At 38.1% G+C, this 14,910-nt stretch overlaps 1 protein-coding gene across 4 annotated transcripts in view; it reads right to left on the reverse strand.

Annotated features, from left to right (window-relative positions):
* Positions 1 to 224: 224 nt before the first annotated feature.
* APAF1 (apoptotic peptidase activating factor 1) overlaps positions 225 to 14,910 on the reverse strand; it is a 100,096-nt gene continuing 85,410 nt past the window's right edge. For all 4 annotated transcript variants that reach the window (XM_088465414.1, XM_088465413.1, XM_088465415.1 and 1 more), the window contains 7 exons: positions 14,175 to 14,300; positions 11,957 to 12,082; positions 9,766 to 9,885; positions 8,343 to 8,468; positions 6,776 to 6,901; positions 5,035 to 5,169; positions 225 to 3,916 (listed from right to left, as the gene is read on the reverse strand). In XM_088465414.1, the coding sequence (XP_088321540.1) occupies positions 3,770 to 3,916; positions 5,035 to 5,169; positions 6,776 to 6,901; positions 8,343 to 8,468; positions 9,766 to 9,885; positions 11,957 to 12,082; positions 14,175 to 14,300 (906 nt within the window). In that variant the 3' untranslated portion in view covers positions 225 to 3,769. The remainder of the gene's footprint in view (positions 3,917 to 5,034; positions 5,170 to 6,775; positions 6,902 to 8,342; positions 8,469 to 9,765; positions 9,886 to 11,956; positions 12,083 to 14,174; positions 14,301 to 14,910) is intronic.

Genomic DNA, 14,910 nt, shown 5'->3' on the forward strand with positions numbered 1-14,910 from the left:
TTAATAGGCGATATGTAAATGGCATTTTTGGGACAAACACAGAAAATGGCTGTCCATATCAATTTAATGATTTATTTACACAGCAATAATATTAATTAATAATATTAGCAATAATATTAATTGCCACTACAAGGCAAAACTAGCTATCAACATTGAAACTACTATTATCATAATCAACCTGGTCAAGAAAGAAAGAAAACCCACAAACTCAATATGGTTTTTATTATTGTAACACTTTATTGATTTAAAAGGTTGAACTGTTGTTTTTTTTCCTAAAAAAAAGTCCCTAAGACTTGCATAGAAAAAAGATTATTGTTTCAACATTGAAAATTCAACATGTGATTTCTCTTTCCATATAAATAGTAAACCCCCTTAAAAATGGCACTGAAAATGCTTGTTATCTACCCCAGTTAGGAACACAGATTCATATCATGACAGTGTACTGTACATATTATGCATTGTTCATATAACAGGCACTGGATGTCATGGCTGTAATGTGCCGTTTTTAAAAGCTTTTGCAGATATTACTATTTTATAGGACTTCAGCATCTCAGGTAAAGATCATTATTAGCAATCTGGCACTTGTCGATTCTGAAACGCAGCAATAATTTCATATCACCCAAAACATAAACAGCATGTCTAAAATACCTGGTTATACTTAAAATAAAATAACAAAGAAAAATAGTACAAGATGTATTTAATACCCAACTCACTCCTCTAGTGAGATATCAGAACAAGAATAGATAAGTAAATAAAATGTGTGTATGGATTAGCATTATTTGATAATCAGTATGTGCACCAGCAATTGTAGCAAATTGCACAACTGTTATTCCAACATTTTTGCTGATTGCATGTAGTTCAAAACAACTGCATGAAATCACATGAGAAAGGGACATGGCCTGGCACAATTAGCTGGTAAAGTATTGCAGATTGTGAATAGAGCCTAAAATAAGTGATGTTTATTGGAACGGAAAATGACTGGCATAAACATTCAGAATGTATGTTAAGTGCTTAAAGAAAGAGAAAAAAAAAAAAAGAACAAGAACATATAAAACCTGGCTGTTATTTAACAATGTCTTGTTGCCTTGGGTTTGGCAGGTTTTTATATATTGCAATATTTTATTTAGAAAATAGGTACTACATAGAATATAAAGAAAACAATTTATGTGGTCTGCATATAAAAGAAAACTACCTTTCAACGGATAATGAAGCCTAATCAGGTTGCAGAAATATACACACTTATAAAGGAAAATTCAAGTTCTACTTAACGTGTAGTTAAGAAAGAGCACTAACCTACTTTGTATAAAAACATCAAGTAATATTACAGTATGAGCACAGGTCTTTGGCAAGTAAGAAGGTGAAGCACCTTCATTACATGGCTCCGCAGCACTGAGAAATACAGCAAGACCCACTGGGATATTGTACATGATTTCATTTATCTAACAGATGTACCACATATAACCAAGTGACTAGTGTGCAGCTTTCACAGTAAACTTCCTGAGAGAAGTGGACACAATTAATTGAATTATGCAAATTAACAATATTTTTTTCTAAAACACTGAGCTCTGGTATAAACATAGGCAATACGTTTCAGAGTAGGTGGTGGGCATTAACTGGATCAGTCATATTGTACTTGAAAAATTTGAATATACTCATCTCTATAAATAATAGCAGAAATTATCAATACTATATACAGCAAACCTCTTCTAAGGATGGCCATACATGTTATAATGGTGAGGCCTATGGTCAAAGGGTAGGAATACTGATTTGTTATATACACTATCACCGTCACGGTCTAGTTATTTTCCTTCATTGTACTATTTAATCTAATACCTCATCACACAGGAGGCCAGTCACTGATATGGCTGTGTAAAGCTGGGTACACACTGGAGTGATGTTGTTCCAATTTGGCCAAATGCATATAGTGCAGTGTGTATGCGCGACATATCGGCTGGGTACACATCGCTCAGCGTGTACCCAGCTTTACAGTGATTTTATTTCATGTGTAATCACTCAACAGCCTAATCACACTCCTAAGAGGCTTCTATAGACTTTCATAACTGGGTATTACAGCTAAAAACCCATGTACTTGACTTGCAATTTCATGGCCAGTTACTGGGGAAACCAATAGAAACTAGATGATAGAAAAAGAGCGGTGACACTGCATGGTGTATCAGATACATTATTTACAGAGAAACATTGGCATATTGTAACTAAGCAAACAGTATAAACAAGCTGTAATTATTTACTAGAAATCAGCTATCCTGAAAGTCCAGAAACCAGAGAGAGAATAAAGCAGATAAATGGTCACCAGATGGCTCTCCCTGCAGTTACTGGGAGGAGCAATGCTAAGCAATGTAATGAGAAACAAATGCAAGCGTGGGTCTATCCCCTTTATTAGGATAAAACCCCACATGATTTTTCATAATAGATAGCAAGCTGACAATTCTATTAGCAGAAAGACTTACTACGGGGTTTTAGCACCCAGGTTTAGTGCCCGCGGCTATTCAATTGCTGCCCGCAGTAAGCCTGCAACTAGCCCATAGGGTGCACTGGACTCCTGAGTTGTGAACAGAAATCCACGTTAACTAGTGCTTCCAGGGCTAGTCATAGCCTTACTGCAGGAGGTAATTGCATAGCTTTGGGCACTTAACCCAACAGCTATGGGTTACGGAGTGTTAGCCCCAGGCTTACCGTAGCAAATAATTGAATAAAGCTAAAGCCAGGAGCTAAAACCCTACGGTAACCCCGCGGCTTATTGAATTGCCCCCAAGTCTGCATCTGCTTCTTGTTTTTAAATCTGCTTTTAAGTAAGTTTAGTGACCATTAAGGTCTTTGTCAACACTGACATATTAAACCTTGTCTGGGGTGTTCACTGGCTGTGAGCTCTGCCAGGAATTATTGATCACTTCTCTAATGTACACATGGATATTTGAGGGAGTGATAACAAAAAGTGTCACAGGTATGCACCGATCTGTTCCATCCACTTTCTGTAGTCTGTATGTAAGTCACATAGGGACCAGTGCACAGTGTATAAAGCTCAGTTAGCCCTCTATTCACACTGTATAGCTCCCTATAAATAAGGCTAAGTCCAGGATCCTAAATCTGTCAGAACCTAAAACAGGTGACAGATAGAAAGCACAGTAAGGGAGGATGGGGCAGCTCTATCTGTACTGACTAGTGTAAATATGTAGGTCTGGCCACAGGGCTCTTAAGGCATGGTGAGATGTACAATACACATATGGCTTAAAAAAGAAAAAAAAAATGACTCACTTTTGAATGAAGTAAAAATACTCTGGAATGGTTTTCAAAGTATAACTTAGTGCAAAAAGGCAAATACTATAGAGCTACATACAGCCTATATTTGCCCCAGATGTATTTCACAGCTTACGTAGTGAATGTGTATGAAGGAAATAAGCATGTTGTGTAATAAATACAAATACAAGTATAAGCCAGTAAACAGGTCAGAAGATATGAAATGGCTATGATCCAAGCCACACACTTTGTACTGTGTTTGCTTTGCTGGCTCTGCGGCTTTAAGATAACATACATACAATAGTGTGATTAAGAGACATTCAGAGTTATTCTGCCCCGCCTACCACCAAGTGGTAATTGAAAAAGAACCCAGCGTGCTGTATTTGAGAGCTTTGCTAAGCCAAGATGTGTACAAGTTCCCTGTAGGTTTGCTCTCAGTGTGCTTCCTGTTATACAAGGTAAATTATCAAAAGAACCTAATGGAGCAGCCTATTTAATGCACGCAGCGTCATTGTCACTCTACCAGCTGAAGCACATACAGAATTCCGAGATTGTCAATGGTTACAAAAGTTCTAAAAGAAGAAAACGGATGTATCGACTTCAAGTTTGTGCCATACGTGTAAAACGTCTGTTTGCAAGTCCCAGTGTCCACATCCCACCACTGAAAAAAAAGAAACATTATATGTTATAGCTTTATATTTGCATTGTTGGTACAATACTGCCTACTGGTGTATTTTATTATGAGAATTCAGGACAGACATGCAAGGATGTGTGTTATAATGTATGGATTTGTATGTGATGCACAACATTTGCCTTACTTTTAGTATAGGTGCTGGTAGTTCATGTTATACAGGTTGCCAACAAAAACTAACTAACCCTGATAAACCTACTTTTGCATCTAATACTCTGATCCAAATAATACAACCAATTCCCTTAAATGTTATTTTGTTTTTTTCAGCTATTCATCATATGTTTAGTATAATACAAGCCCATGTTTATTTATGCTCATATACAATATTAATACCATACATTGTAAGCCTGTATATTCATCTGGCACCATTCAGGAGACAGCATTGTTACCTACTTTATCCCCTTAACAATAAACCCTGCAGCAACTGTATATCAGAACTTTCAGGAATCAATATCAGGACTGTGGTCAGAGCACAATTACAGATCCTATACTTTTGTCTGTGGACTGGAAGTGGTGCAGTAATTTACATAGCACACATAAAAAATGGCTGATCCTTTCTAGTCCCTAATACCAGGCATCTTTTGCCTGTCCCCAAATACTGGCCTGTCTACAGAGAAAATCTAGAACTATTGGGAATAATTTATGCTGGAAGGAGCAGTAAGGCAGGTCTTCAATGTTGAAAAATAATCCTTACAGTCATCCCAGAATATGTCAGAAATGTTTGCATTCCACTTCTTATGTTATAAGAGTTTTACTTATTTTTTGTTGTCTACAAAGTAAGCACCAGTGAGGAGTGTTCTAAATGTTCATGTACTATTCCCACACTGAAATATCGCTCTTTGAAACTCCTTCTTCTGCTGGTTGTCATCATGGGGACTGGTAGTGGTTCTGACCCCACAACCAGTCCACTTTGATGAGGTCTCCTGAACTATATTGCGATCCTGGCTTGTGAACACGATGGGTTTTCTAGCTGGCATGGGGATGCGGGTTAGTAAGAACTATTCTGAGGGTTATATGCCTTAACGGATTTCTGAACATATTAGATGAGTGCCTCTAGCGTGACCATTTATCCTAGACATATGGCTTACTTTTACATATGCTCCAGAGGATACTATTAATTTACTGTCAGGAGAGAAGTGAATATCTGTCACCCAGCCATCCTCTTTATTCACAGATATCTCACGACACTGTCTGAGAAGTTCTCCACTCTGCACGCTCCAAATCTGCCAAACAGAAGGATGTTATATTTATCGATGGGACTTCTACAAAATGGGATATAGTCAAAGTTTAGACAGTAAAAGTTTAGACAGTAAAAGTTTAGACAATCATAAGGTCAACATCAAAATGATATACTTCAAAATCCAAATAACCAATTTCCTTGTCATGTTTCATAAGAATGTATTTCAGATGATAAAACAGTACATCGTCAGGGCTACTGATCCAGTTTTGTAAGGAAAAGAAAAGAAGTAGTAATGATATGGAGTTTTGTAAACGCTAAGACGACAACTGGCTCCTTGAAATGCCAGCAGCTGCCCCGGATACTCAGAGTAGGAATAAAGTGCACTTCTATTTGTCATTGTAGAAGAGATGATACATAGTAATAATGGACATAAACATGTAAAAGATATTTTCAAGACATCTTCAATCAAACGTCAGTAAGTGTTTTAGATGTCTGCTCATGATCTCACAGTGGTCTTGTGTTTGCACCAAACATTATCATCTTTTAGGTGCTTGGCCATATTATATTTAGGTTATATAGTTATGTGCTTAGGACTACTCTCTGTAGGTAAAGTAGGGCTGAAAATCCTGTATTTGTTCTTCATTATGTTCTAGAACTTCTACTGAGCACCTAGAGCCCATCTGTAGTGCTTTCCTTTGCTACACAGGCCCAAGGACATTCCCTATCTCCACTATGAACCACGGAAAGGTACACACCTATTGATCTCAGCAAGGGTGGCATGTTTTGTTACCTCTTCGGGTGTAACTTCTCTTTATCCAGGTCACAAGTATTGAGCTCTGTTATCTCTAATAACTACTCGTTTCACATAGGTAATGCAGCCAGTTAGGGGCCCATTTATTAATAATCACATACTAAGTGCAATCTGGGCACGATACTAGTGCCCATGATCGCATTGCAGTATGTGATAATACCGCCCTAATGTATTAAATAGGATATGCAGGCTCTGGAGCCCATCCCTGTGATGTGCTTGGAGTGAAATGACCGTATCAGTAGTCCCTTTTCGAGAATTCTGCGCATGCGCATTGGCCATTGCCGAGGAGAACCCTCTCCTGGTAAATTTAGCAAATGAAGCTTAGTAAACCTGACAGCTTTGCAACCCACATAGAAACCTATAGGGGTTGCGGCTGCTGTCTGATATGGAGGGACCACAGCAGATGTCGGAGAGATTTGCTGCAATCACTTCATAGAACATCTGGGTATAACCAATTTTAGGCAATATGCCGCAAATATTTAATGATAAATAGAGCCCTTAATCTGCTAGCGATGTACATGCAATTTACCTGCTTCTGGGGATATCACCAGTAGGACATATAAAACAGACATCAGAGAACCTAGTACTGACAGGTCATTTTTAAACTGGATAAAAATGAATATATTATAGTAAATATCAAAGACACATTATTTCTGTTACACTTATCTTAAAGTACATATTGCATCTTGTAGCCAAATCTCAATTTTTAACATCGTTTTATATGTCTGAACCTAGAAAAAGAACTAAACTTTCAATATTTGCAGAGACTTCTTGCTACGGACTCCCGAATAATAGTCAAAGCTCCTATTTGCTTCATATACATCATTACATAGCATACCATGATTTCACCGTTGTCAGCACCAGTTGCTAAATAGTTGTTGTCAGAAGAAAAGTTGCAGCATCGTACACAGCTGTGGTGACCTTTCAGTTCATGGAGGAGAGAAGATCCAGCAAATCTCCAAATCTAAAATACAAGGAACATTAATTTACATTTCTATACATTTTTTTCCCAAATGACATTTTGCTGGAGGTGTTGTCACTACTTAAGTGGAGGCTGTTAGTTTGCGAGCTGCACCAATATTCACGCAGATGCTATCAATTACAAATATATGACATCATTGGTGAGGAGGTAAACATTATAGGCATATGCTGTAATAGCATGCTAGTTTCCACTAATATTCATTCTATCATTATTAAACCTATTGCTATTTTAAAGGAGAATAATGGTTATATTGTTATATTATTTTCATCACTTAAAATAATATAGAATAGACTGGCACAGAAATTCTGTGAACATAATTAGATTGTAAGCTCTCACAAACAGAGCCCTCTCTACAATCTGAAGCAGTTTATAAATGCTAAGTCTCTACAACTGTACAACACTGTGAAATGGCTTTTAAAGTAAATTATATAATTAACAATAATAGATAAATCTTATGTCATATTTCAGCTCAGCCAGGTATATAACGTAAATTTGGAACAGTTCTATGAGTATTGCTCCCCCTAGTGGGCATTCTGCAAATGTACACTGCAGAACTTGAGAATAGTGACAGATCTATTTCTGTATTAAATATAATGTGTATGACCATTCCTGCTTACCCAATTGGGGTCTAGTAATACATATCAGTTCTTAACAAACTGGGCTTCTCCTTCTTTCTTCCTAGAATACATCTACAGTTACACTTGGTTAATAACTACCCCCCCCCTTGATAAAAAGGACAAGTACATAAATAGAGGCTACACTGAAGCATTTCCGAAAATGTAATTAGATACTCATGCGACAGGCACAATCGATGCACCACATGTATTAATAGGATGCTGTTGTAATAAAAAGTGCTATTCGTAAAAAAATGGTTACTCCGGTTGAAGTGACCACCGGCTGTAGTTATGTAAAGCTCCAGTTGATGTTTGGGAGTAACACCCTTCCTCATGCCCTAGTTGGCACTACTAGCGAGAAATCTGTAACAAGAGCTTGCAGCCTTGAGCCTTTACTGATAGAATATAGATAGAGGAACAATACAATCCTACACTTGCTTGAGTGTACTCCTCACATGTAACAAATACTGTGTATTGTATCTATGGCGCAATGTTCTTGAATTTGACACTGTAAATTGTAATGTGGCGCTCTGTGCTGTAACCTAGCAATCTATATTGTACCAAAGTCTTCTGTACTATAATTCAGAGCGCTGTATCATTAATTGGGACTCTATATTGTAACACTGCACTTTGTATCTTGGTACTGTACCCTTGGCACTCTCGGTTGTGCATTTGTCCTTGGGACAGATCCCTGGCACCTTGCACCCTAAAGCTATATATACACAGTAACTTGGCACCCTATACTGTTTCCTAGTGCCTTTTACCCAAAGCCGGCGCTTTGTACTCTATCCTGGTGCTGTGTTCTGTACCTTTGCAGTCTCGTCAGCTGAAGTAGATGCAAATGTTGACAAGTCAGGTGAAACATCACAAGAAAGAACAGCACCGGCATGACACTCAAATTCCTCCTCTTTGTTCTCATTGAGAAGGTCCCATATCTGCAACATATAAATAACTGTAACACTATCTGAATCGGCTCATTCTAAAACTTGGAAAGAGCAACACAAAACTGTAATTCAATACACTACAGAAAGGTCCCATAACTAAAGCTGGGTACACACTAGACGATGTGCAAACGACGCAATGATGACTGATCAGATTTCCCTTGAACCCCAAAAACAAACTATATAGTGCATACACACTGTGCAATCTTTCAAAACGTCCGAACGATATATCTTGCATCGTTTGATCGTTAACATATCGCCTGGTCGTCTGGTTAGGCGCACACACTAGACTATTTAAACCAAATCGTTAAAGATATCTTCAGATCTGCAAGGTGCGATGAACGACGCATGGGAGCGCACAATAGTGCATACAGAATGGACGACGTGGACGATTTGTCGTTTGGATTCGCCTCGAAACAACAAATCGTCCAATATATTGTTTAGTGTGTACCCAGCTTAAGTGTTTTCTATTAGAGAAGGAGCACTGTGAATCTGACCACACAGCCGTGTATGGCTGAATAAATAACTGGACAGGGCACAAATAACTGTTCCCTTCACTTATACATTACAGGAAAATTGTTTTAACCTTTCCAATATCACCTCAGAGTTTGATATCTTGAAGTAATACCATCATTCAGTGGTTCCCAGAGGATATCATTTCCTTCAGTAAGTGGGTATGAGGCCGCGCATTCATCTTCACTTAGCAGGTGACCGTGTACTGGAGATTCTTTTGAACCAAGTCTGGTAAAGATTATCTTTTCTGTTTGGTTTCAGTACTTCAAATAACCAACACATTCAACGGAATTATATAGGAATGTATGGGGGCCAGCATTAGCGCTCCTTTTCTCCTAGCTGCTGCACGGTATACCTAATAGCTATTCCAGATTGGTTATTTATCATAAGTCACACAGGAGAACAAAGTCATGCACAATACAAGGCTCTGGGTGCCTTCCAAATATGGTGGACAGCCACACGCTATAGCTCTGTTGTCAGTACCCATAAACACAGGCAGGAATACTATGAAATGAAAACAAATTCACCAATAGAATAAATAAATGCTGCTTGGCAAATTCAAGGTAACAACAGTATAATTGATTTTATTATAAGTTTATGCTGTCCTTTAAAGATCTTGTTAAAAGTACACGGAGTGTATTTAACAGTTTTCCTTTTAACTCCAGTGTAATAAAACTTAGTTTATATAATAACTCACACTGAACAGAGGAAACAAATCAGAGCCCAGTGAGAGCATCATTTATTTTCCATTTGCAAAGATAAACCCTGCTTTCCTTACCCTCACTGTCCCATCAAAAGACCAAGACAAGAGTTTTGAATTCTGCAAAATTCTAAAACACTTCACAGCTTCTTTGTGCCTTTGTAGTGTACAGCAATCTCCAGACATCCAGTCCCAAACCTGCAGCGTAACATATCCCATATTACAGTACAGCATGTGATGTACAGTACACTTAGAACATTCACAGTTACTGTTTTATTGGACAATCCTATGCATAAGAGAAGAATCTGGGCATCACATTGCTGATACAGTAAACATACAGGATGTTATCTGGAATGTATATTATTTCAAAGTATATTTTACTCCAAAGTGAATATATTTTGACTAAGGACCCCAAAACAGTATATTATATTGTGAAGAGATATTATGAGACATGTGCGTGAAAACGTACATTGGCCACGTTTTATATAGCAAGGATTGTACACTTTGTTTTTAATAATATGAACTAGCCAGAACGGTCTATGTATTTCTGCATCTCTTCTAAGCTATTTTATCAATTGTTTCTCTGTGTGATGCACTGTGCCCGATCAGCCACAAGAAAACTAAACCTCACTCCTCTCAAAGCAAACTTCACTCATGTGCATGTTGCTTATAGAAAGGAAACAACACTAACAGGGGTATTCAATATGGGTGCGATAACATCGTTTTTGCGTTAATATCGGAGGTATGACGTCATTATCGCAGGTTTGACTCTTACACTGTATTCAATATCAAAGACTTATCGCATTTTTGAAAAGTCGAAGTTAAAAAACGGGGATAACTTTTCACCATTGAATAGGTGTCGAAAAAAAGTGCAGAATTGGGGTTTAGGGGTGCAGGCTTAAAAAAAATAGCCTGCACCCCTGAGAATGACATTTAAAAAAGAACTGTGTCAAAAAAAGTAAAAAAAAAAAAAAAAAAATAGGGACACCCCAAAAAATTTATTTAAAACTTGGGGTGCAAAAAAAACAAAAAATGGGATTTTTTTTTTAAACAATAGGGAAATAGGTTCAGGGCTATTCTGCAAGTATGCGGCAGGTGTTTTGAAGAATAGAATTATAGCGGCAGGTGCACAAATGCCGAATTTTTAAAAACTTACTTTAGGGACATAAAAATATGCTAGTACCCATTTTCATGTCCCCCAAATTTGATGGGACCACTTAAAAAAATAAATAAATAAATAACCTAAGTTCTCTTCTGCATCACTTCTTCAATGTCGGGAAAAATACACCTGTTGCGGATATTTAAATCCCTGACTTTCAATTAAATGCTAAAACGGGGGTACCCATAGTGATCCCCCATGTTTTTACAACTTTAGGGGGGTCTTACAATCATTTTAAGGAAAACTTCGTAACTTTACGCAAATCCAACTTCGGAGTTTCCCGTTTTCGTTATTTTTATATTGAATACGGGGATAAGCGGGAGCGCGCACCATACCTTAACGCAGAAAAAAACTCCAATATGAAACGTTAACTTCGACAGTGAAGTTAACGTTTCATATTGAATACACCTCTAAGTCTTTAGATATGGAAACACGTCATAAATAGAATTCAATTAAAATAATTCTACACGCTAAGAGAAGTGTGACATGACCAAGCCTGTACTACTGTCCCTGGAATTATTGAAGGAATGAGCTTTTTTTCTATAACAAGCGTTTAGAAATTAAAAACTAATTCCTATTGGGTTTTACTGTTCCACTGCACAACAAGAGGAACGGATTGAAATAAAGGCTGCAATATAAAGGACGGGATGTAGTTATGACAGCTGATCTCAATACCGAAAATCCGAATTCCGATAAGGGACTTAAGATAGGCATCGAAATACCAGCGCCTATCTTAATCCGAACGCCGGAACGCCAGCCTGATCGAGGTAAGTCTGGGGCACCCCTAGCGGTAGCCATAAGAGAGGGGGGGGGGTTAGGTTTTGGTAGGGGAGGTTAGGGTTAGGCACACCTAGGGGGGAGGGTTGGGGTTAGGCCCCCCTCTGGGTGGGTTAGGTTTAGGGTATGGTAAAGCGGGGTTAGGGTTAGGCACCCCCAGGGGGAAGTTAGGGTTAGGCACTAGGGGGGACGGATAGGGTACTTACCTGCCCTGTCGGGATCTTCTCCCTTCGGGCAGCTGGGGTCTGGATATGAACCGGCGGCTATTCAGCAGCCTGGGACTTCATACCCATTCCATAAAGGACAATGTTATTGATTAATAAGGAGACTTACCCTGATGGAGGCATCATCTGAGCATGAGACAAGTTTTTTCCCATCGGATGTGAACTGACAGTGCTGGACAGTCCCACTATGACCCTTTAAGCGCTGCAGAAATGTGCCAGTGACCAAGTCAAACACCTGTCCCCAAACAAAAGAGACAGAAGTGAGTGGCAGTTTGTGCAGATAAATACCATATAGCCAACCATCCACCATTGCTTGGGTTTTGTGACATGAGTAGTAACTATAATAGGAACCTAAATTGTAAACTTTAAATTTGTAAAGAACATATTTAAACATAATAAATGTTCCAATAAGAGTGATGGAGTCACGGAAAATACACACTGGGGTAAATGTACTAAAGTGAGCGTTTTTAGAAGTGGAAATGTTGCCAATAGCAACCAGATTCTAGGTGCTAGTTAAATAAGTAAAATCTAATTGGTTGCTATGGGCAACATCTCCACTTCTAAAAACTCTCACTTTAGTAAGTATACCCCACAGAGTGAACATTTGCCCAGTAACATCTTCAATGTGTATCACATTAATCTTCCTCCAGACAAGAGATTATGAGGCAGTTACTGCGTAGATGAACTTTATTTGAATAATACAAATAAAATATTGCAAAAAGCTAAAATCACTTAGTCAAATCCTTTAGCAACCAAATGCTAATGAAATAATACCAAATTACAGAAACATCTTACAAAGAAAGTTTAATCTTAACATGAATGTGACATTCAACGACTGTGTTTTCAGGTTTCCTAGAAATAGCTTTGCACCTATTTCAGTAACATTATCCTTTAAATACACACTATATTATTCAAGCAGAAAGAACAAATTGGTTATTGAAAATTAAAGATTATGGCAGGAAAAATGCCACCCTGCTGAGTTATAAAACCAGGGTTTTAAAGGGAATTAAAAACAACTGAAAGAAAGTGGGTTTTTTTTATTTTTCAAAGCAGGTGGCTATTGTCCTGTCTCAATTTTCCATACCACTAACATTATTTAAATTTCAGTTGATGTTTAGGAATAAAGTGAAGCTGTGTGGCTGAAAGCATTATTCCAGTAGGATGGATTTTATACAGAAAATCTTTGTTCTGTAACTGGGATGAACTTAGAGCACAGCAGCCGTCGGGCAGGAGCAGATGCTAACACCAGCATGGCTCACAGTGGATCACCAATCTGCACACTATTTTTATCACCTAATAACTGCAAGATTGTGCACATCAAACATCCGGTATCTTTTATTTCTTCCAAATGCACCCATATAAATGGCAGCATGGAGGTTCGACAACCATAACTAAGCATTGAGGAGGTGTTCATTATAGTGTGTTCCTCTCAATTATTGGCACACTCCATACACACCTAATGCTCTAACCCTCGCACTAGCACATTTTATGTAGTCTACATTACACCTATGGTAGTGAAAATACAATGCATTAAGCCTTGGAGAGAGATAAAGTGGAGAGACATAAAGTACCAACTTATCAGCTCCCGTCATTTTTCAAACACAGGGCCTCATTTATCAACGAGTTTTATCATTTACGAGTAATAAAACTCGTCGCGTATGATAAATGGTGCTCCAGCCAATCAAGTGTAATTTTTCAAATAGTTGACAGTTGGGAGCTGATTGGCTGGAGCACCATTATCATACACATAGTTTAATCACTCGTTGTGAATTATAAAACTCATTAATAAATTAGGCCCACAGCCTGTAAACTGACAGTTAGGAGCTGGCTGGTTGGTACTTTATCACTCTCCAAGGCTTAGTGCATCTCCCCCAATATCTTATTTGAGATGCATGAAGGTAATAGTATAGGAAAATGTTCATCACAATACTGTAGTTTAAGTCTACATTTTGGTAGTGACAACAGTATCTAGGTTATAACTGTAATAAGGGGAGATGTATCAAACCTCAGAGGGAAATAAAATCAGCTTCTGTCATTTTACAGGCTGTGTTAGAAGCTGATTGGTTGGTACTTTATCTTTCTCCAATTTATCACCCTCCAAGGATTGATACATCCCCCCCTTAATAAGGCTGTTTTCCTGCCATCTCCTGATGTGTGTCATTATAGACCAATGCATTATATACTTCGCAATATTAAAAAATGTCTTTTCCTATAGGAGCTGCATGTGCCCTTACTGTCTCCTGCCTTCAGGAACTCTACGAGTTGTTAAACATAAGGTGTCATGAGAAAAAGCACAGAACACACATGCTCATAGAGAGCGGACTTACCTGCACAATTCCATCTTCCCTACCCACAGCCGCCAGGCGATGGTCAGAACTTAGGCAGCAACATGTTAAGGAGGACTCCTGCCTGCTGCTTTGACAAACAACATTTCCAGTCTTTCCGCTAATTAACTGACAATATATAAAGATAGTATTACAAAGATCAGTAACTCGGTAAATCAGTATCTTTCTTGTTAATCCACGTGACAAGTGGGATTATCAATTACAAATTAACGTTTCCTCAAAATTATACAATAATTTCAGATAACAAAATTGTTACAATCACAAGAACTGCAAGTAAGAAAAACATGATAAAAATATCAAAGATAAAGATATATCCATCATGCCATAATCTTATCTCATTATATTTATGACAAATATATGCGTGAATACGTCAGCAGACATACATAAGAGAGCCAAAAGATTATCCACCCACCTATCCTCTCCACGCATTGAATACTTTCAGTTAGTACTGCAATTTATGTAAATGTGATTACAGCTTTCTGCCGACTTGGATTTGCAAAAAGAAAAAACATAAGACTGGCTATACCGAGATTTGCAAAATTATACAGAAAAAGAAAATTAAAAGGTTTTCAAACACAAGGATCAGAGCAACTATTGCATCTATTCTTCACAACTGGTTACCAAAGGACATAAAGGATATAGGGCCTTATTCAGACCCGGTCGCAAGCGCTGAGCGCTCGCAACTGGGTCCATGTTTGCCCACTGGGCATGCGTATGT

The sequence above is a fragment of the Taudactylus pleione genome, unplaced genomic scaffold (assembly GCF_031769625.1).
Source record: "Taudactylus pleione unplaced genomic scaffold, aTauple2 ptg001990l, whole genome shotgun sequence".
NCBI classification, from domain to species: Eukaryota; Metazoa; Chordata; class Amphibia; order Anura; family Myobatrachidae; genus Taudactylus; species Taudactylus pleione.